Source organism: Desmodus rotundus, chromosome 9 (genome assembly GCF_022682495.2).
Source record: "Desmodus rotundus isolate HL8 chromosome 9, HLdesRot8A.1, whole genome shotgun sequence".
NCBI lineage: Eukaryota > Metazoa > Chordata > Mammalia > Chiroptera > Phyllostomidae > Desmodus > Desmodus rotundus.
In genome coordinates, this window is record NC_071395.1 from 33,300,644 (window position 1) to 33,328,513 (window position 27,870).

At 43.7% G+C, this 27,870-nt stretch overlaps 1 protein-coding gene across 2 annotated transcripts; it reads right to left on the reverse strand.

The window, feature by feature from the left end:
- Positions 1-207: 207 nt before the first annotated feature.
- FDFT1 (farnesyl-diphosphate farnesyltransferase 1) lies at positions 208-27,798 on the reverse strand. Of its 2 annotated transcripts, XM_024568647.3 has the most exons (8): positions 27,603-27,798; positions 18,776-18,873; positions 17,804-17,987; positions 14,749-14,877; positions 11,858-12,049; positions 7,563-7,739; positions 6,443-6,595; positions 208-2,657 (listed from the first exon to the last, which is right to left on the reverse strand). In XM_024568647.3, the coding sequence occupies exons 1-8, from the start codon at positions 27,699-27,701 to the stop codon at positions 2,436-2,438; spliced, it is 1,254 nt and encodes a 417-aa protein (XP_024424415.2). In that variant the 5' UTR covers positions 27,702-27,798; the 3' UTR covers positions 208-2,435. The 2 variants fall into 2 exon arrangements, with proteins under 2 accessions (XP_024424415.2, XP_024424417.2); XM_024568649.4 differs by lacking the exon at positions 27,603-27,798 and having other exon boundaries at positions 18,776-19,176.
- Between the last annotated feature and the right edge of the window lie 72 nt (positions 27,799-27,870).

Sequence of the window (27,870 nt, forward strand, 5' to 3'; positions counted from 1 at the left end):
GGGAACAGAGGAAACGAGAACAGGAACCCATCTCCCTGGCCTGTTGACTCAAGTTCCTTCCCTTCCCCAAATGAGCTGGACTAGCTCTTCCCAAAATCATGCAGTTTGCCTTCTGCTGTGACTCAGAACACCCCGTGACCACTGTAGGGAAAATATGTGAAACTCACCAGGGTTTTATGAAATGGTTAGCAAGAATTACCAAAGCCACACATTGTAACCATTTTATTAACATTTCAATTGGGGTTATGAATATATTCTAAGTTCTACCTACTTCCAAACTGAGTAACAGTCCCACTTCCACGTACTTTCTCCTTCCTCTACTGTGTCCCCTGACTCCACCCACACCCCAGAAGCCAGCAGAGGTGATAAATGGTACAATACACATCCCGGGTCATCTTCACACTTGGCTTGAAGAGTCTTGTTAGAAAACAAAAAACCATAAAAAATAAATTCGTAACAGGGATCAATATCAGTATCAGTAAACCTCAAACTACTGCCATTGATCATTACCTCACCGATAACCTCAGCTATTACCTCCCTGAGGAAAACTTAAAACCTTCGACTGGGAGTAGGAATCAAGGAGGCTGTACACCAGGAACGCTGCATGTGATTACCTACCTTGAGGGTGAGGTCGCCAATAAAGGATGCCCAGGTTAATGATTTTTATATAAATACGTCCCGTGAAATATTTTAGATATTTATACTTAGGAAAAAAGTTTATCTGAAGTCCCAGTTTAACCTGCATTTTATCTGGCAGTTTCAGTAGAGAGACACTTGGAAGAGTCTGCCAGAGAACTCTGGAGAGGGAGTGAGGTCTGAGACCTTTGCACCAGTGGGTGACAGTCAGCTTTACAGCTGGGAGGGACCTAGGAGCTCACCTAAACCACACAGGAGCTCAGCGAGTCCCACAGGCCATGAGCCACGAGAAGATTCCAGTATGTCCACCTCAGATCGACTTGGCAGACTGCCACTGGGTCTGACGCATAGCTGTGTGGTAGGTACATGGCAAGTCACTTTAGTGTGTCAAGGGCTGAGCCTCAAAGGAACCAATTAACTGAAGCCTCTGTGGACCGAAAAACTAAGCAGACGTCGGGTGGTAGCACTGTCGGGGTGCGGATATGTGCATAACAATGCAATCCAATGTTACTGCTGGAAAATCCTCAAATTCAACAAGTCACTGGACGTAATTGCAGGAAGACTAGACTACATGCACGGAGCAATGATGGCCTCCAGACAGCAGTCGAGGGCCCTACCACCTTCAGCTCAGCCCGTGGTGGCCTCTTCAAACACCCCTAGTGAGGGGCCACGTCCTCCTGAGCCCAGGTGCAGATCTCAACGAGTCAGAGTACTAGGCCATCACCAACCTCGGCTGTGCCGGGCAAGGAGGAAGGTGAACCACAGTGCTAAGGAGAATCAGGCTGAGTACCACTCGGCTTTCAAGCCCTTGAACACAGCTTTTTCCTTTCTTGAGACTTCAGTGTCTAAACTGGTAATTAAAAACAAAAGCTGAACTTACAGCCCTGAATGCAGCTAAGAGAACTGGCCCCAAGTCAAGAAGGCTGGCACCTAGTGCAGGCTCCGGGCTGCAGCAGGAGGGGATGCCGCCACTCGCTCCTTTCCCAGCAGCTGTCATGCAGGGGCCTGGCAGCTGTGTCCCCTCAGCACTGCTCTGAGTGGCTTGGTGGTGGCAGCAGCTGGCTGTCTGCCCCTCAAGCACTAACCCCGTTCTTGAGTTCCTTATCTGCCATGCTCACCCAGGCTTTCAAGGGAGCTGCCCTTGACAAATGCAGAGTAATTCATTCGTTACCATAAAAATCTTCTCAAACACATCAGCCTGAAGGGGAGCCAGGTCTTCAACAATGGGGCCAAGATAGTCCTGCTGTTTCTTTCGGAGCGTTAAACTCTCTTTGAAGAAGAAAACACCACCAGAACACCCAGAAGTTAGTTCCTAGCCTTCTTGTGCAGAAGGCAGTCTGCTTTCTTAGGAGACAGAAAAATTACCTAGAGCTATAAACTACAGCTACTACACTCAAATCAACGGAAGAAAGCCAAACGATGAGAAAAACAGGAAACACACATAAAACTCATTTCACTTTGCTGCTAGGGTGGGTATTCAAAGGTTGCTTCCAATTAAAGGCATTCCATTATAATTCTAGCCAGGACCCACACTAAGATCTTTCAGCAGTCCCGTATGCAGTCACTTCCCTGGCGGGCAGCACTGAGGGCTTGGCCATCGGCCACCGTGCCCAGGCGAGCACAACCTACAAGGAGCAGGCGCTGAGGGTGACGTACCCTCTTTTATTCTTCTCAGCTGCTTGCCGCAGTTTCCTGAGACCCAGGCCCACAGAGTTCTTACAGGACTAAAGCAGGGGGGGAAGGGGGGGAAGCCAGTATCTGTTCTTGAAAAAAGGTCAACCCTTTTTGTGGGGAACAAATCAGTGTTCTCCGGTCTGGACATAGTCTTCTGTGACCTGGGACAGGGTGCTCACGTACTGCCAGCTCAGGGCAGCCAGAAGCATGACAAATGACAGGTAAATGGGGGAGTAGTGGCTCCGGGAGATGAGCTGACAGCTGGGAAGATTCTGTGTCCTGATCCTGGAGATGACCTGCCTGGTTTTATTAGAAGACGAGCCTGAGTCGGGGATTCTATGATAGATCTGTAAAAGAAAGGAAACACGGTAAGTGCTACTTACTGACTCCTAGGAACTTTATAAACATGTTCTGTGTTGACTGCTTACAACAACCCCAAACAGGGATTTTACATCCATTTTACCAATGAGGAAACAGAATATGAAAGTAACAACCCCGAGTCGCTCCACTAGTAAGGCCGGATGTCATCCCAGGCCTGTGGAACCCCAAAGCCTGCTGTGCTACCAGGGAGGCGTGAGCCCCACTGCACTGGGAGTTCCTACAGTCCTCACTGATTGCCTGTCCCTAACAGCAATCACAGGCTGGTGCACAGCAGGGGCTCAGTAATGTCAGCAAGCTTTCAGAATGAAGCAGAATACCACGAAGAAAGGGAAGTAACAGCAGGAAGGCTAGCAGAACGAAGGCTAGCTTAGGACAAGCAGACTGAACCTGTGGGACAGGCAGCAGGCTAGATGAAGAAAGGCCAGAGCAGGAACAGGGCACCTGGGAGGCATCCTAGAGTTCTCCCTGCACCTCCACACCTCCTACCCTCCTGCAGACCTCTGAAATCTCTCCTGAACCCAGTCTTCCTCCACACGCCGCCAGGTACCAACCCTGGCTCAGCCCCTGGTGACTCAATTCATTAAGCATTGAGCTCCTGCCTCTATGCTTAATTCCAAAAATCCACGTATCTGTTCTCCACACTGGCGAAAAGATCTAAAACCTCCGCCTGACAACCTCAGTGGCCCCCTCGCACCAGCTGAGCAAGGTCTGAGCTCCCAGCGTGGAACGCAAGGCCAGCATGACCTGGGCTCACAGTACCACTCCCCTCCTCACTCCAGGAGCAACTGCCTGTGTTGTGTTACACGTGTGCTGCCACCGCACGCTGTTCCTTTCTTTGCTCACCCCACTCCCCTCCGCTGGAATGCTGCTCCCACGTGCCTTCCCCTGGCTAACTCTTACCTGTTGCCTAAGTCTCAACTTTGGTATCATGTTTTCCAGAAAACTTGCCTTGAACCCCCAGGCTGGACCAAGTGCCACTCTCCGTACATACTCCTACCTTATCTCCTACATTTAAATTCTCTATTTGTATCTGTCTCCCTAACTAGACTGCAAGCTCAAAGGCACCTCGTCTCATTCATCTTCTTATCTCCAGCCTAGCACTGTGCCTGGCACACAGGAGGCCTTCCATAAATGTGTACTGACTCCGTGACAAACCAGTCAGGAAGCCATTAAGATGGGAAGTGATGACGACCTGAACCAAGATGTAGGCAAAGTGGATGAAGAGGACAGAGCAGGCATTTAAACAAGAACTGTTTCTCAAAACTGTCATTATATAATGCGTATTTTTCCCCACAAACATTTATTCTTGCCACCTTCCCTGCCCCCCCCCCAAAAAAGCACAGCTGCAACTTCATAAAACAAAGAAATAAAAGAATATGCCTATAGGAATACACTAGTTTTGTCTAGTGTCTATTAGGCTAGAAACGGCAACACTATAAAACAAATGAGGATGAAAGTACAATTTCTTTAATTTCTTTCAAAACATTTAGATGATGGAATTATACCTGTAAACACAAAGACTACAAAAATAAAAGTAAAACGTCAAAACTCCCTTACACTACTCCTCCTCAGTCACAGGCTGGTGTAGTTACTTTTACATCTACTCTCACTGGGCTCTCACAAGCCTGTACGTATATAAATGTGTAAGACGTCACGCACACCGCTCAGACAGACTACTCTAAACAAAGTGCCTGCTGCCGAAACCAGAGCCCCGCTTCGCGGGCTGCCCTCTGCTGCAGCTGCTCCATTTTGCACTGTGTTTTACCAGCAGCCAGTCCGCATGTAAAACGTTAGGTGTGGCCGTGTTCCAAGAAAAAGTTACTTGTGAAAACGGGGGGTCAGCCAGCTGTGGCTGGCCTACCCTTACCCTAAATCCCACTGTCAGTCACAACTAGGACTTAATTCCAAAGGTTAAGAAAAACACCAAATAAAATCCAAATTTTTAATACAGAATTACCTAGAGCATTTTTAAAAAATGACTTCCTAAAATTAGTGAAAAAATAAAATGGCAAAAGTAAAATATTCCCTGAACTACATACAGACTACGTGAAGTGTCTCTAATTCATAGGAAATGGAGAAGTAATGCCTCGAACGGCCTCACAGCCACCCCTTGGCGTATGCAGTATGCAGCGGACGCCCCCAAGGACACCCAAACTGGAGGATGCCCACACGCCTCACGTAAAAGGGCGCCACATTTGCATATAACCTACTCACATCCCCCTGGGGTACACTTTAAATAATCTCTGGATTACTTGTAAGTGATATCTAACATGTAAATGCTATGCAAATAGTTGCTATACTGCGTTATTTAGGGAATAACGGCAAGGGGGGAAAGTCTGTACGTATTCAGTAGAGATACATCCACTGCAGATTTAACTACACAGTACACGTCAGCAACAAGGTAACTTTTATTTCCAATTATTTTTGACCTGTCGTTGGCTAAATCCTACATGTGGAACCTGGGGGTATGGAGGGCCAACTGTTCAGTGTCAAAAGGTTAACTCAGCCCCTTAGAATCCTGAACAGCATAGGCTCTGAAGTCAGCAAGACCCGGGTCCAAATTATGGCTCCAGCAGGGTTAGTGCCTCAAGCTTCCTTGATCCTAACAGTACCAACCCATCCAGTTGCTGTGCCGGGCACCCAGTAAGCTGCAAATAAGTGCTGCCTACATGGTGAACGGGATGGTCTGAGTCTCATCGGCAGCAATTTTTTGGTTGATGGCTGAACACTTTCATCCAACCACTAAAAGAATTTTATATTATACCTTCTACAGGTGCTTCTGGTATAAAAGCTGAGGTTCAAAACTAGTCAGGAAGGAGGTACAAGGAGAACGTGCCATAAGCAATAGAAATCAGGGGTGAACCCGTTTTGCAGAATTCGGTTGGGATGAAACCGTCATCACAAACCACATTCCTGTTAGGGCACAGCCAGGGGACTGGAGGGGGCGGAAAACTACCCACAGTGGTGAGCTCTGGGACCGGAGGCGGGGGGCCGGGGGCCAGGGGAAGCAAAAAGGGTCATTTTATGGTTTCAAATACTTCTGTAGTATCTCAGTCCTCAAAAAGATCGTGAGGCCTCCACTCTCCAGGTGGCCAGGGGACATGTTGCCAAATGTCCCCTGCGGGAAGGGGGGAGCAGAACCACCTCTGTCTGAGGACCACCACTCTAGGGCTGCTGGTAAGCGTTAGAACTTTTAAAAAGAAGTTCTTTTGAACCTAGTCATATTTGACTTAAACCAGTATGTTTTATTTTATAGGATAGTTTTGGCATTTGAAATGGGATCTGCGTACGAAAATATAGAAATAATTGCAACTTGATGGTTTTCCTCTGCCAAAATTTCCTACTGTGGTTTCTCAGCTGAGGCCCATGCTGTAATGGGAACAACTGACTGGGGTCAGAAAGTGAGGACTGGGGTCCAAGAGCCACTCAGTCAGACAATGCATCAGCATTCACCAAGCCTCAGCCGCACACCCCTGGCCTGTAAACAAGCACCTATCATCTCCTAGTTCAGAAAACATGGTTCTACTTAGTAGTTCCAGGCTTGCTTCACTGAACTCTTGCCAGAGGTCTAGCTAGCTCCCTGTGTGCACACTGCTCTCCTCATAAAGACCACTATCTTATCTCTTTATGCCACAACACAGGGAGTTGCTAGGATCATCTAACATCCAAAGGTGAAATGTTTACATAAGCAAGCACTGTTTAAAATCATAAAAATAGTTACAAATTACCTACAAAGTTGAGTAAAACCCACCTCTTCCATATACTGGTATATTATAGCTTTGACAGCTGGCATGCTGGTGGCATCCATCATTAAGGTCACTGCTTGTCCTTTCCGAATCTTCACTACCCCTTTGAACACCTGCTGATTATTGTAACAGGCAGCCAAAGTAGCAATGGCCATTACCTAATAGGAAATAGGGAGAGAGGGGAAAAAAAAACACTAATTCATTTCATTTCATAAAACAAAAGACCTAAACAGCGCTGCTGGCAATCATCATCGTGAAAAGGTAGGAAAGCCTTCTGTAGAATGAGAAAGAGCTGCCAAAGAGCTAAGCTGTAACTAGCCAAGAAAAAACACCCATGAAGAAAGCATGTCAAGACTTTTACCTTTCCCACTCCTCCCTTTCTCAACAACAAACATTAATCAAACTGTAGTTTAGCCACCGAAGTTCTTTCGTATTTGGAAGAGACAAATGCGGGCCAATGAAACAGTTCCTACGCGAGGGCAATGGGTTATTAGGTCTGCAACTAATCTCAAAAAATGGCATGGGGGAGGTGGGTAGGAGACAAAAGAAAGAAAAGGGAAGGTCGTTTCCCATGCTCAAAGGTAAACTCTTTCTGGGATAATGAAAACCTAGGTCAGGCACACAGGTCTTAGTTCCAACCACCATTCAAGATTGCCTACTAGAACATGATCAAAACCAAGTTTGCAAATCAGTTAAATCCTATGCCTTTCTTCACTTAATTGAGTTAAAAATGGAACTGATAAAGGCATTTTAAAAGTGTAAGCTCCTAGGATATCAAGGAGCTAGGTTGATAGGATCAGGTTCTGTTAGCCTGAGTCTAAGAAAATAACAGCAAATTTTAGGCGTTTAGTTAAGACTATTTAATTATTACAGCTTCACCTACAAGGCTCTCCCCATAAACCTAGGACAGGAGCAGACCTCACATCAAGGCTGAGCAGAGTGTGACGGCTGAGGCAAAGGGGAGGTATTATGAAAGAGAAAAACTAGAGCCATCTTTTTAAAGAACCACGCTCCTGAATGCAGCAGACCAAAGCAGTAGCTGCCCTCTGCGCACCCCGTCACCCCCCCAAGCCCTGCCTTTGGCCTCCATCTCCCATATACAACGAGCACAGCCTTGTCCCCTACCTGGGGAATAGCACAGAAGTTAAACACACTTTGATTTCTAAGTCTGGAAAGGTAGGTGATGATATCTGGAATGTGGCCTAGTGCATTGGTTATCAGTTCATTCAGACACTGCACAGCCACGTCGATATTCTCTGGCTTAGCAAAATCACTCAACTTCTTGACATACTTGCTCCAAACCTAGACAGATAAAAAGATCAAAAAGCAAGTCAAGATGTGCACAAAGGAAAAATGTCCAAGCACTATGAAAAAATCTTTGTGAATAAGAGCTATGAGAGTTCTTTAGCTGCTGACTCATCTTTCACCAAGATCAAATCCTTTTTAAGCTATACTCAGTGGGTACTTAGGAATACAAGTCAAGATCTAATTGCAACCTAAGAGTACATGAAGTATTTGGGAAAGTGTCCCTTTAGGACAATTAGTGCTGCATGTATTAAGCAATACTTTGTAACCTCAGACTAAAGATGCCTCCTGTGTCCAGAAGGCATTAGTCAGTTGAAAAAAATAACCAGATATACACAAAATTGGCTACAACAGTTCAAGGTAAACATTCTCAAGGTTGCCAGGCCTCAAAATAATTAATGATTAATATCACATTCTCAATTCTGATAAGAATGCTACTGAACGAGCACACTGGGGAAAAAGAGCTAGATTTGTACCCTAAGAACACATGTTACCCCCTGGATCTTGGGAACCTGAAAGTGAAGTAACATCCTCAATTTGAGACTCACGGGTAGTTTTAATATTTAGAGGACTCTCTGAAGCTAGCAAATAACTTACTTTTATTCTTGGGTAATTCTTAAACTTCCTAAAGAATAACACTCCCCAAAATAAATGACTAGGCCTGAAAGGGCTAAGAAATGCTATGGGAAGTCCAATTTGTTATCCATTCTTAACTTGCACCTAAACCCAGAGACTGATCGTACTAGATTGTTCTGTAGAACCTGGAGAAAATAGGGTCTCTCTACCCATTTATCACCTGCAGCAGTTATTGACACCCGGCCAAATCCTGTTCCATCTCTATGTGCCCCCAGTCCAGCCAGTGTTATTTTAAATTAAAGCCCTGGTGTATCAGTTTATCCACAAATACTTCAGTATGGATTTCTAAAAGACTAGGAACCTTTCTTGTACACCTATCTTATCACATCTAAAAATTAACAATAAACATTGAATACAAAGTACAAACTATCTAGTTAGTGTTCAAATGACTCCACTGTCTACATTTTTCTGTCCACTTGGTTTGTTCAAATAAAGATCTAAACATTTGGTTGGTGCTCCTTAGGTCTATTCTGCTCAATTTTCATTTCACTCCACAAGGAGGGGCCCCATCCTGGAAGAGAATCCTGGCTGGGCACTGTCCAGTTCAAAGGGGCGAGCCTACTCCGGCGCCCCTAGGCTCTGGCAGCACACAGGTTTTGCCTGTGGTGGTGGTATTTTGTCTGCGCTCACTAGCGTTTTGGGGTTCCTGGGACAATGTGTTACTTAGTGATTTTGTCCATAAGCTTGATTCTGGGGGTTTTGTTTAGTTTTGTTTTCATTTTTGTTGAGTTGCTTTCATCTTTTTGGGGGAGAATTTGGGAAAACCCAAAAACTAAGCTGCTGCTGACACCTTTGCCATCTTTGCAAAACTTACAATTCTAGCTGGTAAGTGCAGAGAGGATGATAGAATTAAAATTGCACCATTTCGTATCTCCAATGAAAATGGATCTAGACAATGACCACCAAGGAAAAGAAAAATAACCCGTAACTTACAGGGAAAAGGAAGTCAAGTTACCATTAGATTTTTCACGAGCCAGTTGAAACATTTGCTTCTTCTTTAAAGCAGAAGAAAATGGTAGTAAAACATTTAGGATACCCAATCTTGAGAGCTAAGAACTTTATATTCAGAGAAACTGATCTTCAAATGCAAAGTTTATTATATATAGTTTAAATATACAAATATATTGATAAACTACTATCAGTGTATGTAAACATAGGGAATTATGTTCTGATGGATCTTTCCTGTCTGCCAGAGCACGAGCTTCAGGAAGCCAAAATGACTAGAAACACCAACATAAAAACGGGTGGTGAGCACAAAACCAAGACTGAATAAGTGGAGTGAAGGAAGTATTGTAACAGGTAATGACTATCTACTGTGACAATTTAGAGAGAAATACAACCATAAAAAATAGGGAGTTAGGCTAGCATATACAAAAAATATCTTTAGTTATTGTTAGTAATCATACTTGGCTGAAAATCCACATTACCTTTTGATTCCCCCCAAATTTAACTGCAGTCATCCCTTAGTATCTGCGGGACACTGGTTCCAGAATTCCCACAGATACCAAAAGATCCGAGGACGCTCAAGTTCCCTGTACGAAATGGTGCAGACGAATGCATGCAGTCGGCCTTCTGCATACATGGATTCCACACCACAACCAAAATACTGCTGGCTGGATTGTGGGATTCAAAACCCAAGGACACAGAGGACTGACCATACGTTTATTGAAAACACCCAGGGCATAACCAGACCTGTGCAGTTCAAACCTGTGCTGTTCAAGGGTCGACCGCAGTTCTGCCTGTGCTTCTATGTTACAGAAGTGGGGTGGGGGCGGGGGTGGTGGGGGGAGGTACACAGGATTGCAGAGCTGGTGCTTATTGCACAGGCACTGGGCTGACCCAGGAGACTGCGGCTTCCCTTCAGGGGCGACCACGGACTCACTGGCGGTTCTTAGAACCCTTGTCCCTTCTCTGAGCCACGGTGTCAAAGAAGGGTGGTCAAGAGCTGTTCTCAACCCTGGCTGCATAATAGAGACGCGTGGGAAGCTTGCCCACGCGTCTTTTGCCCAACATCACTCATCTGGGAAGTCAGAGGCTGTTGATTCAAAGCCAGGTACTTTGGCTTACGAGGTAGACTTTAACAACTTTGCTAAAACTGTCATTCTCTACAGAGTTCTTAATAAACTAATAATTGCCAAAGAATTTTTTTTCCATAAACGTGGTTTGTCACAACTATCTTCTTCTGAAAAGAGTACTCCAAAGCAACTTAATGCAATGCTTTTATAAAATAGAAAAACTGTGATGTCTCAGCTCAGGGTAGTTTTAATGTGGATTTTCCTCATTAAGAGTAAAACTGATGGTCTTTTCAGATGTTCAAGGATCATTTGCATCTTTCTTTCTGTGGGCTAACTGTTCTTATCTCTTCACCCATTTTTCTACAGGGCACTTGGTCTTCTACTTAACTTTTAGCAGCTTTTAAAATATATTGGGAATAATCACCCTTTATCCGCAGTGTAAGTTGCAAATATTTTCCCACTTTGCCACCTGCCTTTTTTCACTTTGAAAGCACTTGGTTTTACAGACTCACAGCAACAGAAATCAGACTGACGGCTGCCAGGAGGAAGAGGCGTTGGAGGGATCAAGCATTACACCTGCACTGGCAGTTACGACAGTCATGGGATGTGCAGTGCACCACAGGGAGCGGAGTCAGTAATACTGTAATAACTGTGCATGGTGCCTGGTGGGCACTGGAAGTAGCTGGGGGCCGCTCTGCAAAGCATATGATTGTGTAACCACTATACTGTACACCTGAAACTAATACAAAGTAATTCTGAATGTAAACTTTAAATAAATAAAATTTAAAAATAAAAACACTTGGTTTTAGGAAACCATTTTATGGAAAGTAAAAGGTAAATGCTGGAATAAAATCAGCAAATAGTCATAAGATTTTCTAGTTTTCCTTCTAAATAAAAATCAGTGTCAAAGCCTTGCCTTTCTCTAGTTTTTAACTGTCACAGGTCAGCTCGTCTGTTAAAGTGAACACCTGTATTTCTTGCCTATCTAGCATCCTTTCCCTGTTCTTGCCCTAGAATCTGTCTTGCTTTGGGGGGAATCCACTCTATGTGTGATGGGCAAATACGACACGGGTCTGGACATACCACTCAGCCCTGGGGTTTTGTAAATGACTAAGGGATACATAAATGATTCATAGGAACCAAGCCCTACGAATCAGGCCTTCCCAAGGACTTTTTGTTAAGCTAGTAGGTGGAGGGTCACGCACGGGTTACTGTACCCAACACTTGGCGAATGCCTGTGTGGAGAGAAAGAAAGGGTGCAGAGCCTGATGACGTGGTCTGAACTCCTGGATTCAGCCAGTCTACCTACATGAAACAAACCGAATCTTCACCTGCTTTATACATTCTTTTATGTTGCTTAAGGTAGTTTGATTTCCCTGTCACTTGCAACCAAAAGGGTTTAATGGGATTTGTTTTCATAAAGTGTTTAAAATTATCTTTCCCCAAGTCCCCTGGATTTGTTACCTCTTGAGGCCAAAACTCTCTTCCTTCTTGCTGATCTTCCAGATAATCACGAATGATGTTTGTTTTCTGCAGAAACAGGCCCATAGAGTTGGCAGACTCTGTGTCTTCACCGACTAAAGGGTCTTCTAACTCTGAGGCCGAGAACAGACGAGAAAGGCCAATTCCCACCAGCCCGGCAACATAGTGACAGTACTGTAAAAGATTATTTTTAAAGTGCTTGAATAAAAATTTTACTGAAATGAAAGTGCTAGAGATCATTAGCTACAGGAGAATAGGTTCCAAACAGAATGTACAAGATCTCATTTTGATTAAAAACACAAATATACATTACGGACATATAAGTAAAAACATTCAAGAAGGAGGTGCCCAAAAGATTTAATAAAAGTGATCTCGGGCTGGTGTGATTTTTTTTTTACTTGTATTTTCTGTATTTCTACTATGCACATGCACTGATTCTAGAATAAAAGTTATTTAAAAAGTAAACTAGTACAATAAACTTTCAGATATCCGAAAGTGGGAGTGAAGGCAATGCGGAAATAAAATATATTCTATAGACACTAGAACAGCGAGTTCAATCTTGAAGCTATCTGAAGATCCTGCAGTATCTCAAAGTCCTCACTGTACAGAAGAACAAAGAACTAGCAGGATGTTCCCGACACTGTTTTAAGCACTCTGTCCAGGTGTGGGCAAAAGCAGGGTTACACTTGGGAATATGTGAAACAGGGCTTATTATCATTTATGAATTGCTGTATTATTTTCCATACAAACAACCGTACACCTACTTTTGCCCCACCTTGCACAGCCAATCCACACTAACATCTTAGGCAGTACCTACTTACAGTATTACCATTTTACAGATGTGGAAACTGAAGCAGAGAAGTCAATTAACTTGCCCAACATCACTCATCTGGGAAGTCAGAGGCTGTTGATTCAAAGCCAGGTACTTTGGCTTACGAGGTAGACTTTAACAACTTTGCTAAAACTGTCATTCTCTACAGAGTTCTTAATAAACTAATAATTGCCAAAGAATTTTTTTTCCATAAACGTGGTTTGTCACAACTATCTTCTTCTGAAAAGAGTACTCCAAAGCAACTTAATGCAATGCTTTTATAAAATAGATGTGCATTAGACAAAGCCAAAGAGGAGTAGAATTGAGGGTGGGAGGGGCAGGGGGAAGTGGTGGGGGGGGGGAATGGAGACAACTGTATTTGAACAACAATAGAAAAATGATTAAAAAATAAAAAATAAAATAAAAGGAACGTCCGCTGGAGAATTTAAGAAGTGCAGCGCAGTTAAAGAAGGAACTCTCTGGAGAGGAGCTATGCAAAGACGAAAGAGTAGAGTGTCTCTGGCTGAAAGTAATGCAATGCCAGAGACTAGTCAGGGCGCAGTGGAACGGCAAAGAGAATATTCTAGGAGAGGAAGGTTCTGGAAAGAGTGAAGATACGCTGAAGTTAGAGAGCAAGAAATACGCTGTGGACAGCTACAAAAAAATTTAAAAGAACTACTAGAAATTAAAAAACATTAGTACATCCATAGTGCTGTCCAAGGAAAAGTGTATTTTATTTTAAGATAGTTCTTTGTTTAGAAATATTCCTGGAATATTCACCTTTCTCCAAAGTTGAAGGAACAATAAAGTCTTTCCAAGTAGTCAATTTTATCTGATCATAACTTTTACTCAGCTATCTATAATTACATTTCCTGATAAGGCTCCACAGCAGAAAAGGAAGTTACTGTGCAGAGAGCGAGTGCTGGTTCCTGGCCAGGAGTTTTAGCTTTAACTTTAAATTCATAAACTGATATTCCAGCAGCAATCACTCGCATCACATGCTAACTCCAGGAGCACCAACAGCAGTTCCAAAGATGCTGCCATCCAGTTTTGACTTGTGCTTACTCAATGAATATGTATCAATAGTAGTCTTTTGTGATCCTAACCTAAATACTATTAAAGATACCAAATATGTACACAGTTTAGATGTTTAAAATGTCAGTAGCTTCCACTGGGGTGAGGAATTAAGGTTCACAAACACCATTCCTATTAAAAGCTGCGAGCCCCCTCCTTCCCGCCTAGTATTTTGATGTTTCGTTTAATCCCCATTATCAATTAGGTCACTTTGTCTAGAGAAGCACTCTCCCAGCCCCGAACTCCTCCCGGGGTCAATATCCTTCATAGCTGCTGGTCAGGAATAAACTCTGGCCAAATAAAAGCCACTCCCACATAAATGTGTTTATAATCACAATACGAACTGGGGGATGGGGGCATGTCAAGAAACTTGGAATGTCTCATGTGGTCTTATTTCATAAGGAGATGATGGGAAAGAAAGAAGTATTAGAGAGGCGCTCACCCCTATAATATATAGGTGTATTATAGGTACAAATACACCTATAATCCAAAGTTAACACCTGGGGATTTTGTCAGGAAGCAGGCACATAATTTAACAGTTTAAAAGTAATCTTGTATTAAGATGGAACTGGAAATAACTCAGATACTAAGTTTTATACACACACACTTGGTGGTGAAAAAGAAGAAAACAACAAAAAAACGTATTTTTAATATTTGAAACTACTATCTCTATATCACATGAAGTAATTTAGACATTTACCTAAAATTTCACAGCAAGTCAGAGACACTTTTATAAGCTTAATGTCTGTACCTCCGGGATAAGTTATGTCTACTTTGGCCTAACCTAATAGTAAACTCTCTACAACATTGATTATTTCCAGTAGTAAACTCCTTTATTTAGTGTTTATGATGAGTCATTCAAGCTAAATAGACAGGTTATAAAGCCAGAAAACCTGGAACTGGTGGACAACTTTTTCCTCCTTAACTTCAGAGTGAAGACTGCCAGCTCTGTCTCATGCACCGCACACTGCTTTACAGGGACACTAACCTTGTCCCACTCCTGTTCCGATGTCACGTGCTTGTCCAAAAACTCTGCCATCCCAAATCCCATTTTCCGGCATATGTCAACAATCACTGTTTGATATTTCACAGCCAGATTTCGAAACTCAAGGGAGATCTGAAATAGAGATATAAAAACAGAACACACGAAATACGTATTTACCCTGGGAGCCAATGTGGTACCTGGATCAGAGAGCAAAGCAACAGCAGAACTTGCTAATGAAGACTCTGATGTGACTCATCTATCAGCCTAACATCTAGATTACTCTAGTTTTCTACATCCTGAATAATAAACCCAACAAATTTTATAAGTATTAAAATGGAAGGGTCTAAAAATGGTAGTTTCTAGACTCAAAAGAAGATCCCAAGTCTCACTACACACTCATTTTTCTAATAAATGAAATGCTTCAACATAAAACTGGGCATTCATGTAGGAATTATGGGAAGAGTGCCTCATTTCAGACAAAGCTCATAAGAGTGTTGATGTATCTGGTACGTCCTACACAACGAGCATTGTTTAGAGACTGGGGACAGACAGCCAGAAACTCATGTTCCCGCAGCGTTTACATTCCAGCAATCAGCAAACCATTCTCTATCATCAGTTTCCAAGTATATCAGTATATAAAGAAGCTCTAGTGTCTTCCCCACTAAAAGGCCACGCCTTAGAACTCAATTTAGTTCATTCTCAGGCATGCTACCCAACATTCTTTTTTTCCATAGCCCAAGCTCTAATATAGAAAAGTACTGCTGATGTTTTTAAAATTCATTGCCACTGCACAAATATCTTAAGTTCAAAGAAGTGTTTATAAGTTATCCAAATAACAATATAAAAACACCATGAAACTTCTTAAATAAAATGCTGTAAAATAGCATTAGACCCAACACACAATACTGAAAGCATTGGTCTGTGTTTACAGAAGAGTGAGGAAAACTTCCTCCAGAAACTCCTAAATTTCAGGACCGAAGGGAAAACCAGCTGGCTGCAGGGCACCAAAGGGATTCAGAAGCCTAAGCTACTTTAGAATTACTCTATGAACATTAACTGTTAACTACCCCCCCCCCCCCCAAATCCATAAAACCAACCCAATCCCGCCAGAACTCTGTTCTTTCCGGAACAGTTGTTCCAAGCAAAGCCAAGAGGTAATCCCTGTGGTGGACTGAAACAAAGGAGCAAGTCCACCACGGGTTCTTCGGACCCCCAAATCTCTCTAGGACCCGTTCTTTCCACAGATCTGTGGCCAGGTCAGTTCTATTTATAAGGGAGGAAAGGCCAGGGCAGTGGGGGAGGAGGAGCAGCTGAGACTCTTAAACACAAACACTCCAAAATAAACATTTCGCTGATGAATTTGAACCACCTCCTCCAACAGCTCGGTGGCACTTGTTACATAATTATATAAATTTAAAAAATGAGAACAAAAACATCTAGGAAAGAGTGCCAAGGAAGAGCTGTTTCCCCAGAAGCCTGAGGGAGGGAGGGGAGCACTGCTGGCTCACTCCAAACTCAGTGCCATTCACACGATCTCTAAGAGTAACAAGTTCTGCCAATGAAGCCCGCCAGGAGGACCTAGTTTTTACCCCTCCGAGTGATTCTGTTCCACACCTATCATAGATTTCCTGGGTGTTCCAACAGCGAACATTTCCTTTACTCGGGGTGCACGTTCTGCTCAAGCCACCACAAGCACAGAGAACGCAACGACTGAAGCATGTCGGAAAGTCGCTCGGAATGACTCAGAGCCCTCTGGAAAGCCTTGAGTGCACGGAGGAAGGGTACCAGGGTGAGCCTGCTAGTATAACGGAGAAAGGTGTGAGCTCTAATTCTTCACTTAATTATTTTCCATAGATTATTTTCCTTTCTTCTTCTTTTGTATTGTATTATACCGTAGCAACTCCACTGTACTATTCTTCACAGACTTTTTAGTTTGTGTTGTAATGTGCTTTTTGGCTTTGACACTGAAAATATATTCTCAATAATGTGAAACAGGCTTTGCTTCAAAGGAGTCTTTCTCAAACATTCTTCTGTAATGGGTGGATCCCTCCCTCTCCACTCAGGAATATAAATTTGTTTCAATAGCAAGAGCCTAAAAATTCTGGCAACTATGTACATACAGAAGGGCTCCTTTGGGCCATTAGGGACCATGAGACTTTGCTAAATCAAAATTTTATTTATAAGATATGAAAGAATCACTTATTTGTGTGATAAGATGTGCAAATTCCAGAAAAGCAGGACCCAGTCACATATATCACGAAAACTTGTGGGATTTTCTAAAGCTCAAGATTTTAATTATAATCCACTTTACTCCAACACAGTGGAGTAAACATCTAATATTTCCAGAATACTTAGCATGTACCAGGCATTATTCCAAGTACCTTACACATATGAACTTATTCAATCCTCACAGTTGTAACTTTATAGATGAGAAAACTGAGACACTAAGAAGTTAAGGAACTTGTCCAACACCACACAGCTATAAGCTACAGAGGATCATCCTGCTTCTGAGTCCTCACCCCAGCTGCTCCCCGCAGCACAGCTGCTCCCCGTCGTGAGCAGCCCATCCATGCTACCAGGCTGAGGACACCCAGGATGCCGGCAGTGCTGCATACCCAAGCTGTGTTACAGGCAACAGGTTCTGTGCGCTAGCCCGAGATTCCATCTCTACGACACTGGAACTTGAGTGCATCTTTCCATAGGGGTAAACATGGGACCAAACACTACACCAATAGTTACAGTAGCTAACAGCACTCTAAGAGCTTTATCTGCATTAACTCTTTTAATCTTCACAACAGTACTATGAGGTAGGTCCTATTATTACCTCTCTGTTATAGATGGAAAAGAAAAGGAGGCACCGGCAGGCTACGTAATTAAGCACCAGTAAATAAGTGGGAAAATTGGGATTCCAACCCAGGCAGTCTGGCTTACCAATCACATTACATTACGCTGCCTTCAGACTGCTTATTTAACGGTTCTCTATAGACGGGCGGGCTAGCGGACATTATCATTATAAACACTGTAAACTACATGCAGAAGAGATGTGTAACTCCACTACCGTTGGGAAGTCCTCTAGCACTTGCCGATCCTTCTCCTTGCTCTCCATGAACCGCCACTCGGGTTCATAAAGGTAAGAGTGGAAGTTGTGTAACAGTGGGATCTTTTTTTCTATACTGATGGTCATGTCATCTTCCAGAGTGTCCAGAGCTCGGAGAACCAGATAAAATATGCATACTGCATGGCTGTAAAACACAAAGAAGTATTAATATACTGGAACAAACTCTTAAAGATATTTATTTCAAAGTAATGTCTCATTTATGACAGGCCATTTTCTAAACCCTCCAACACCCTTAACTCTGCAGAACCATGGAAGATTATCCAAAGCCTTTCACACTTCAGATATCTTAGTTTTCCTTTCTTAGACAATAACAATGGACTGATACAGCTTATTTATAAAAATAAAAAACCTATCAGCTGGATGTCACTACTCCCAAAATGAATTACAATTAACTGATGTAGAACAACTGTACAAAGGTGAATAGACCAAATGTTTAGATGAAACCAGTATTTTGCAGATAAAAAGATAAAGTCAAGAGACATAACTTCATTAAGGCAACTGGTCTAAATTCACGTATGCATGTAATCTGCACAGAGGCAACTTGGGAAGAATTATCCCGGTGTACTACAAATAAAAAGCAGCGTAAGAAAAATGCATGACCTGCTCAGAGTCAGGTTCAGCTGCCAAGACTAAAAAAAGTTAATAAACAACCCCCCCTTCCTTGAAAGAGCTGGGCTCGCAGGGACATCATTAGATGGCAAGGTGCCTGGAAGGGCAGTCTGAAGTAAATACACGGGCGTTCCAACAGGGGACTTTTCCTTCACTCAAGTGGTGCACGAGTAAAGCACACTTTAACCACAAGCACACAGAATGCAATGATTGGGGCTATGTCAAAAAAAAGTTGCTCGGAATGAGGCAAAGCCCTCTGGAAAGCTCTCCTCCCCACGCCAGAGAACTGCCCCTGCCACTCACCGCATTTCTTCATCCAGTGCCTGGATAACAGCTGCGAAACTGCGACTAGTCTGATGCAGATACTTGTAGCAAGTTTTCAAGCTGCTGCTGAGCGAGTCCTGCGGGCAGAGGAGACACATGGAGGTGGCAGACGTAGAGGAGCAGGTGTGGGATTGGGGCAGGCGGCAGGCAGGCGTCGGGCTCAGCAGCCGAACACAGACGCCCTCTCCCCGTGGCCAGTCTTTGGAGGGCCAGCAGCGCGAGGTGCTGCCTGTGCCTCTGGGCGCCGCGGCGGGGCTCAGCACCAAGGTCCGCTTGAAGAGGGACATGGCCTTGGTGCCGCAGGCGGCTGCGGCCATGAGAAACGAGGCTCCAGCGCCAAGTTTTTCCTCCATAGACACAAGTGGAGCTGGAAGACGCCCACCGAGGGGGCGGGGCGAGCTCTCCTTCCACTCCAAACGACTCCTGACTGGCGGGCTGTGAGAGCGCGAGTGGAGTCCGCCCCCCCCCCCCCCCCCCCCCCCCGCCCACCAAGGGAGGTCCTGGGAGAGCTGAGAGATGGGCCCCGCCCCTCGGCCTCTGGCTTGCAATCCGTTCTCCCCAGGGCTAGCTAACCGTGCATGCTGCACTTGCAAGAAGCTTGCTTTTACCTCCTGTGACTGCATCTCTCCTTGATCAAACTTCAGTTAGGCTCTCTTGAATCCTCTACTTTCGCACCTGTGTGTCTGTCTCTGCATCACCCAATCTGAGCAAAAATCCTACTAAACTCGTTTGGCCAAACTCCCCAAACCTGGATACCTGATCAATCCCACTATATGACGGGACCCCTCCTCCGACATCCCATCGCCCTGGCCTGCCTCCAGCTCCCTTTAGGTCGTTGTGCCAGAAAGTCCTTGTCCCAGATGTTTCCTTAGAACTTTTCCCTCCACTCTGCCTGCTCCTTGACTATAAATCCCCACTTTTCCTGGTACTAGGAATTATAGAAGCCCAGTTCTATAACTGAGGTCTCTTTCTCCTATTGCAATAGCTTTTCTGAATAAAATCTGTTTTTACCGTTTTAACTACTGTTCAGCTGTGTTTTCTTTAACACCTGGTAAACCTCTACTAGTCTCTGGAAAACTACTTTTCCTTTTAAGATTTCGAATCGTCTTTTCCTTTGCAAATGTGAACTGTAACTAGCTGCTTCCTGAACTTTATTATTCTCTAAGGAAAACAAGAACTGTTTTTCCAGGAAAAAAAAACATATTCTGATATGCAAGCATATCAGAAAGAACTACTGTATGTTTTATAGAGACTTTATATTTTAGAGCAGTTTTATGTTTACAGGAAAATTGAATCAAAAGTACAGAGTTCCAAAAAAAAAAGAAGTTCCCATACACACTCCTACACGCCCCCAATCTTCCTCACTCTCTTTTAAAAAGAGAAATGGAAAATTGAATTACCTAACAGGAGAGTGATGAAAAAAATACAATATGGCATATCCACCAGAAATCCCATAGTCACATTGCAATGATAACCCTGGTGTGTGGGCGAGGGGTGGGGAGGGGTTGTCTAGGTAAACTATGTTCTTTTTATTTGTGTACATCTCCTAAATTTCCTACCATGGATGCATATTATTTTGTCAAGAGTGAGGCTTTTTTTTTTTTAAAAATCACACAATCAGGAGAATTTAATTTCATTGCCACGTTCAATAAAAATTATTAGTAAAAATATATACTAAGCATCTTATATTGGAATCAAATAGTCAGTAAAGGTCGGATTAATAAATAAATACATTCATAGAGTATTTAAAAATGATTCACAAACTCCTTCCCAGGACTTCACAGTAAAATAAAAGAAAGAGACGGAGAGCAGAGCTATTTACTAAGCTCCCTGCCAGCTCTTCACATAGGCTGCTGTTACCAGGCTGCAATGACTCCTTTCTGCGCTGCCACATGTTTACTCCTCGGCAAAATCTAGTGGTTTGGGGGCTGACGTCTACCCGCAAGTTTCACGGAATGCAACGGCGCAGTCACTGGTTCTGAAGAGCAACACTCTTAAAGAACACACCACCCCTCCTTCCCAGTGCACCTCCTGCACTCTCAAAAGGGGACGGAGGTCAATAAAACACACCCCTGTCTCCTTCCAGTACCTGTGTGTTTCAGTGTCTCACCCTGTAACAATAAATTTTCTCAGGCTACCAATGCACAGGAAGATAAAACTATTCAACACACTACGGAAAACACTACTCACTAAAAATTTCCACTGCTTGATTCCCAGTTGAGGAAAAGAAAAAAAGCTGAAGCTCCTGCTGCCTGTCCCTAGAGCCTCCTTGGTGTTTACCACTGCCGAAACTAAGTGCACCCCCAAGAACTCTCAAGTGAGAGCAGACGGGAACGAAGAGCATCTAGAAGAAGCATGTGGGGTGGCTAAAAGCGCAAGTGTGAACTCCCAGGACTGGGAGTCTCAAGCTGAAAGACAGTTCCACAAATGAAAAGCTACCCGCTCTCTCCAGTCTTCCATTAAGACTTTAGGTAACACAGGTTCCCTCAGAAGGGAGGGAAAAGACCCACAAACTTGAGAACTGAATTTATGTGACAAGATTAATAACTCCCATTTATTGGGCAGCTACACGCTGAGCACAATACAAACATTACTCTAAGTCCTTAACCTGCTGTACCTTTTTAATCCTGAAGAAAACCCTTTAAGGAAGGTGTTACAGACCTACAATCCACCTGAAATCATGGCCGGCATGCAGAATTCAGATGTTTTTGTGTTGTAGAAAACAGGCAGGAAAATGCATATACAGCTACAGTCTTTGTGGAGAAGCATCCCATAATTGATCTTAACATTTCTTCAGCAAAACATCTGAATATTTATACTAACTGGGGTCACTACAATTTAGAGGAGTTTTTTTTGCTACAAAGTAACCTTGAGCCAGACATATTACCAAACTCCTTGCTTTCAGACCATTTTGGAGCTCGGAAACGTGCTGCAGGGATTGCGATCTGGTGTCTGTTTCACAGGTGAACAAACTGTTGCTCGGAGGTTAAACGACCAAAACTGACTCAGATAACTGAGTCAGGATTTAGACTTAACAGACTTAGGATATTTGTCTAAACAGCAGGATTTCAGCATGACAGAAGCGGGAACTGCATGTTTACATACAAAACACCTGCTTTTTCCATTATGTACCCTCAAGAATGTCACAACTTGCAGGTGGCAGTATGCCCCTAGATTCACTGATATGCTCCTAAAATTTCAGTGTAATTCAAGTTTACTGAACTCTGTATTCCTTTAGCCAAATCCTTCTGATAGAAACAACCAGCCCTCAATATCTGCTAAGTGCAAATTCACCGCCCCCTGCCAGCTTCTTTGTTATTTAAGAGAGAAACTAAGATGATAAGTGAAGGAAAGTGGTTTTTGCTGTTTGCTCTAATATGAGGTACGCTCGACTATTTTAAATGGCTCACAGATATTAAAAAGGGCTCAGAAAAACTGCAACTAACAAAACCAATAACATCGTACAGTACTGTTCACCGTATGTCAGAGCTAGAAGAGAGTCTAGCCCCAGTGTCTTTTTAAAAGATTTCAAAAGATGGTAACTGTGAAAAGCTTTTCTCCTACCCCTTTACTATGGCCACCCATTTCTTTCTCTAGAGGTAACCAATGCCACCACTTTCCCCGACAGTCTTATTTTACAGTGAGAAAAATGAGACACAGAGCAAGTCCAGTCTCTGGACCCAAATCTCAACACTACAAATTGAGTCCCCTGACTTCAGACTCTCAGATCAAGGTCTTTACCTATCTGTCTTGTTCACTGCTGTTATGACCAGTTGTTGAAGGAAGAAAGGAGGAGGGAGGAAGGAAACTAATGCACAGCAGAAGCAGGAAGGGAAGAAAAGTGGTAGAATGCCAGCTATGAGCTGGGAGCACATGTGATCAGCTGCTGGGGAAAGCCAAGGCCTATGCTCTTTACCCCACCCAGGTGGCCCCCGAACTATAAAACACGGAGGCCTTCAGACAAGCCTAAGTTGGCACCCTGGCACCACCACAAAGGAGCTGGGTGACCTCACAAAAGTTACTGTATTACTTTATGCCACCATTGCCTAATCTGTAAAATGCACAAGAATAGGACTCTCTTCAGAGTTGTCGTCAAGATTGACTAGTGTGGTAAGTTATAAAATGGCTGCAAAATTGTGTGGCTCTTCGGATTAGGAGATGGGACCTTCCTCCACCTCCTCTGGGCTTTCCTTTTGACTTTTTCTGGCCAACAAGTAGCAAACATAACTTGAGCAGAGGCTTGAAAAGTGCATGCACACTGAGCTTTGTGCTCTTCCAGGCACCACGAGAAGCGTCTGGAGCTGGCCTGCTGTATGAGACACATATGGCCCAGTCTGCTAACCATCAGGTCGTCCGGCCACCAGCCGAATGGTTCGGCTGAGCAAACCCAGGAGAAATCAAGCAAACTGGCCCAGACAAGAACTCCCCTGTTCTAGAGATGCGTGAACTCAGTTGTCATTTTCAGTTTTAATTTAATTTAATTGTGGTCAGTATACGTAATACAAAATTAGCATCTTGAACATTTTTAAGTGTGCAGTTTCGTACTGTTAAGTACATTCGCGCTGCCTTGCAACCAGTCTTCGGAACTGAGCCGCCCAGTTTTGGGGCTTCTTACTCAATGACAGCTGCTCATACACTGAGGCAATAGACTTAAAAAGCTTAGCACAGTGCCTAGCAAACATAGGAACTCAATAAATGATGACTATTAGTAACATCATCATCAATTTGATTACTCTAACTCACAGTATAACCTCCTACTTCCACTCGCCTACCAGGGGCGTGGTTCGGAAACACTGCTTTCATCTCGGCAGAGGTCTGCTTTCAACCAGTACCCGTCTGACCGAGCACAGCTCGGCTTCTGCGTCCCCACCCACACGTGCCCAACTTCACACTTACAGCCCACAGCCTTCGGTGTCAGCCAGGGTGGGCTCCCTATCATTCCACAAGCTTCATGCTTGATCCTACCTACAGGGCTTGGCTCCTGCTGCCTTCTTCCGCTGAGGATCCTCCCTCCTAATCTGAAATCTAGTACCTCCTCAAGGCCCTAACCCTTACAAAGCGCCTGTTGTTTTCTGAAAACTTTTCACTGTAAAACACTTCCACTTCAGTAAACATTTCCACTTCAGTAAAAATTCAAAATGTCCTTAAGATTACTTGGCACTTCCTAGGTCACCTTACTTTTGTACACCTATTCCCCATTAGACTGTGTTTAGCGTAGGCATTTCCAACTTAGCGTCCATCACGCAAAAGTGTATTCACCTTCCAGCTGAGTCTGGACAACCTTCTGTGTATTGTGTCTCCGAGGCCCGTCACCTTAATGGTAAGCAGCATTGTGGGGGGGCGGGGGGGGGTGGTAAGAGAGTGAGCTCTAGGCCAGACTGCCAGGTCAGACTGCCAGGCTCAAAGGCAGGCTCCACCCCTAAGCAGCTGTTGGACCCCAGGCAATTAATTCACCCATCTGTGCCTGCTTCTCCATCTATAAAACAGGAAAAAGTTTATCGTTGCTTCCTCATAGTGTTACTGGGAAGGTTTAAACAATAGATGGAAGGGGTATTTAAAATAGTGCTTGCCACACAGCAATAACTCAATAAATATTAAGCATTATCACGACACCCTTTATCTAAAAGGTGAAGATCTAGGTTTAAAAAGTCTTTTGGCAGGCCTTCCATCTCTTGTTCAGGAGAACAGGTCCTGAACAAGTACATTTAGGCATCAGGACTGACCACAGTTTCAAGTCCACAGCACAATGAGCCTGCATAAAAAAGTCAATGAACACTGATGTGGGAGGGTGAGATGGGGAAAAGAACTTTAATTGTACCTGGACATTTTATTTCTTAACAAAAGCAACACAAAAGATGAAGCAAATACAGCAAAAACTTAATATGTAGTTAATCTTGGAGACAGACACAGAATGGTTTGTTACAATATTTTTAGTATTTTTCTATTTGTTGGAAATATTTTATAGCTAAAATACATTTTTAAAAGTTAAAGCAATCTCAACCTATGTTAATTAGAAATAACAGCATCCAAGGCAGACTATTTTTATGTGATGTATCCGCCAAGCACTTTGACACTCCTCACAGGTGGCAGTGAAGCTCTGCACAGGTATAACGAGAAAACCAAGACACCTAAGGCTGGGATGTGTAAGGAATGAGAGAGAAGCAGCAGACCTGCTTAGGATCCTTTTCTTCTTTCTGAGCATGGAAAACAAATCTTTTATGCTACTCTGGTCATAAATAAAATTTTAACGTCAAAAATATGTAACATCCATAAGAAAGGAATTTCAGGTCTGAAATAACCAGACCACACCCAAAGTACCATTCAGTTTTGAACAATAGACTTTAAAGACAGACCAGGTTGGTAAAGGACCTGGAAAGAGCAACAGATATCCAGTGAAGAACACAGAACATTTGGCTTGTGTTATCAGTACAGACAGAGGATATGAAGTTCTCTTAAAACACTGTAAGCACTGTATTAGGAAACAAGGATTAGGCTCTCCGGCTCCAGAGAGAGAACAGAGTGGAGGAAGTTCGGCTCACTTTAGATAACACTGCCTCAAAAACAGAACTATCTGGAGATGGAGGGGGCAGTCTCCAGAGATAGTGACTTACAAGTCACAGGAGGTGTTCAGGTGACTGTGTGACCCAGACCGTAAAGGAATGACTATTTGTTTTATGTCACAGATCCCTGGGAGAATGTGATAACAGTGGACACCATTCTCCTCCCCCCAAAACACACAAATTCACAACAAATATTTCCAAATAACTTCAGGAAAGCTCCGAGTAACAACTCTTAGTAAGCATCTCTAATTTAAAAAGTGTCTATTGAGCCCTGGCTGGTATGGCTCAGTGGATTGAGTGCCCGCCGGTGAGCCACAGAGGTCACTGGTTCAATTCCCAGTCGGGGCACATGCCTGGGTTGCAGTCCAGGTCCCCAGTAGGGGGGTGCATGAGAGGCAACCACACAGTGATGTGTCTCTCCCTCTCTTTCCCTCTCCATAAAAATAAAATAAAAAATAAAAATCTTTAAAAAAATATCTATTGAGCAAGGCACAAGAGAAACTTAAACCTGGTTTCTTTTAGGCATTCCTCAAGATTAAGCCGCTATTCCAGCCAAAAGTGATTTTTCACTTTTGTGAATTTCCTTATGGCATTTACTATGATCTGCCACATTTACTTACATTTATCTTGTTTAAAAAGCTAGATGTTTCTCAAGGGCAGTGCGCCTACTTTTTTGTTCATTAACTCACTAAGGATACATCAAACAAGATTCCTGTTTTCAAAATGCTTAAAATCCAGAATCTTAAATCTGAAAGGGATTTGGGGAACATAAAGCCAATACACCAATAACCACCATATACAAGGTTACGCTACTGATGTAAAGTAAAAATCAGTGCTAGAGAAAATGGTTTTCCATGTCACAGGTGACACGGAGAGGCATCTCATTTCTGAAGTTTTCTATGAACAATTAATTTCATAACGTCTTATTGACCTGACTAGACGATGAGCTCTTTGAGTGTTTTATCTGTCGTACATGCCGGCCTGCCATGCTGAACCCTCTACGATGCCTACACAGAACAGATGCTTAAAGAATGACTGCTGAATGATCAATAGGTGGCACTCACTGAAGCTAGACCTTGAAATATGAGGACTCTAAGTCATGAGACAAAGGGAAAAAAAGTTCTTTTCATGGTAATTAAAGTCTTTTAATGAAGGACACCAATTGAGGGTCCTTCAACTGAGGACATTTAAACAAAGAACAGTATTTCACTGAGATAGTTCCATTGGGGAAAAATAATTTAAAACTCTTGACATAACCCACCAATACAGCTGAAGGCATCTAGTCATTCAATAATCACTTTAGAATAATTTTTTTGTTGGAATAAATACCTTTGTAAGTGCTCACTTAACAAAGGGTACAAGAATGAGGCAGATGAAATATAAATTAAAAAACCAGGTCTGGCCTTCAAGAAGCCAACAATGTAGCTGATCACCAGACATACAGGTAACTAATAAGAACCTGGCAGAGTAAACAAGTGTCATAAAAAACCGAGAAAGCACTGAGGAAGAGATTGATCAGACTGTAGGAAAGCCAGGGAAGCTTCTGCAGGAAAGGTAAGTCCGGTTTCATTCTAGAAAAGGTATTCACACTATTTACATTGTTCATTTTGTTCACATATTCCTCTCCAAGCTCCTGTCCCACTCACACTACCCACACAGCCTATTTTGTAAACAAGGATTACAACACGATAATCATCAACGTGAAGAATGAAATGCGGCCCCGACAGGTGTGGCTCAGTGGACTGCAAATTGTCCTGCCAACCGAAAGGAGGCGGGTTCGATTCCAGCCGGGACACATGCCTGGGTTGCCGGCCAGGTCCCCGGGGGCGTGGGAGAGGCACCCACAGATGGATGTTTCTCTCCCTCCCTTTCCCCTCTCTAAAAATAAATAAATATTTTTTTAAAAAAGAAAAAAAATGAAATGTGAAGCAAAACTTAAAAACCTGAAAACCAATGTCTTGAACGACTAGAAACATTTTAAGCAGCAAGGCAACTGGAGGGAGGGTAGGGGCCAGAGAAGGTCTGCGTAGGAGACCAAGCCAGGCTGGGCGCCTCCTTGGGTTAAAGAGAGTGAATGAACCAGGCTGGCAAGTGTCTGCTCCCCGAGGAGAAGGGAGCCTGAGATGTTTGGCATCCACTCGCCGCGCCCCTCATCCCCGATTTTGGTCCCGCCGGGCCAGGTCGGAAAGACCAGCGTGGTGCGCAGCGTCTCCAACCCAGTAGGGACGCAGGGATGCTCAACCCACCTGGTCAGTCTTGCGTGTCACCTTAAAACGACCCCCGATCCGGAAGCGCAGCAGGTTGTAGAACTCCTCCGGGTGCCCCAAGCACTTCACGAACTCCATACTGAGAGCAGGATGCGAAGCCTCGGTGACTGCCTTGTTAACTCCTCCAGCTGGTAACCGCCCGTGGAGGCGATGTAGTGGACCAGGTGGGAACGGAGGCGGGGGCAGAGCGGCGATGCCACGCCCACTTCCCGCCCATCTTAACGAGTGCCGGGCTCTCGAGACACTT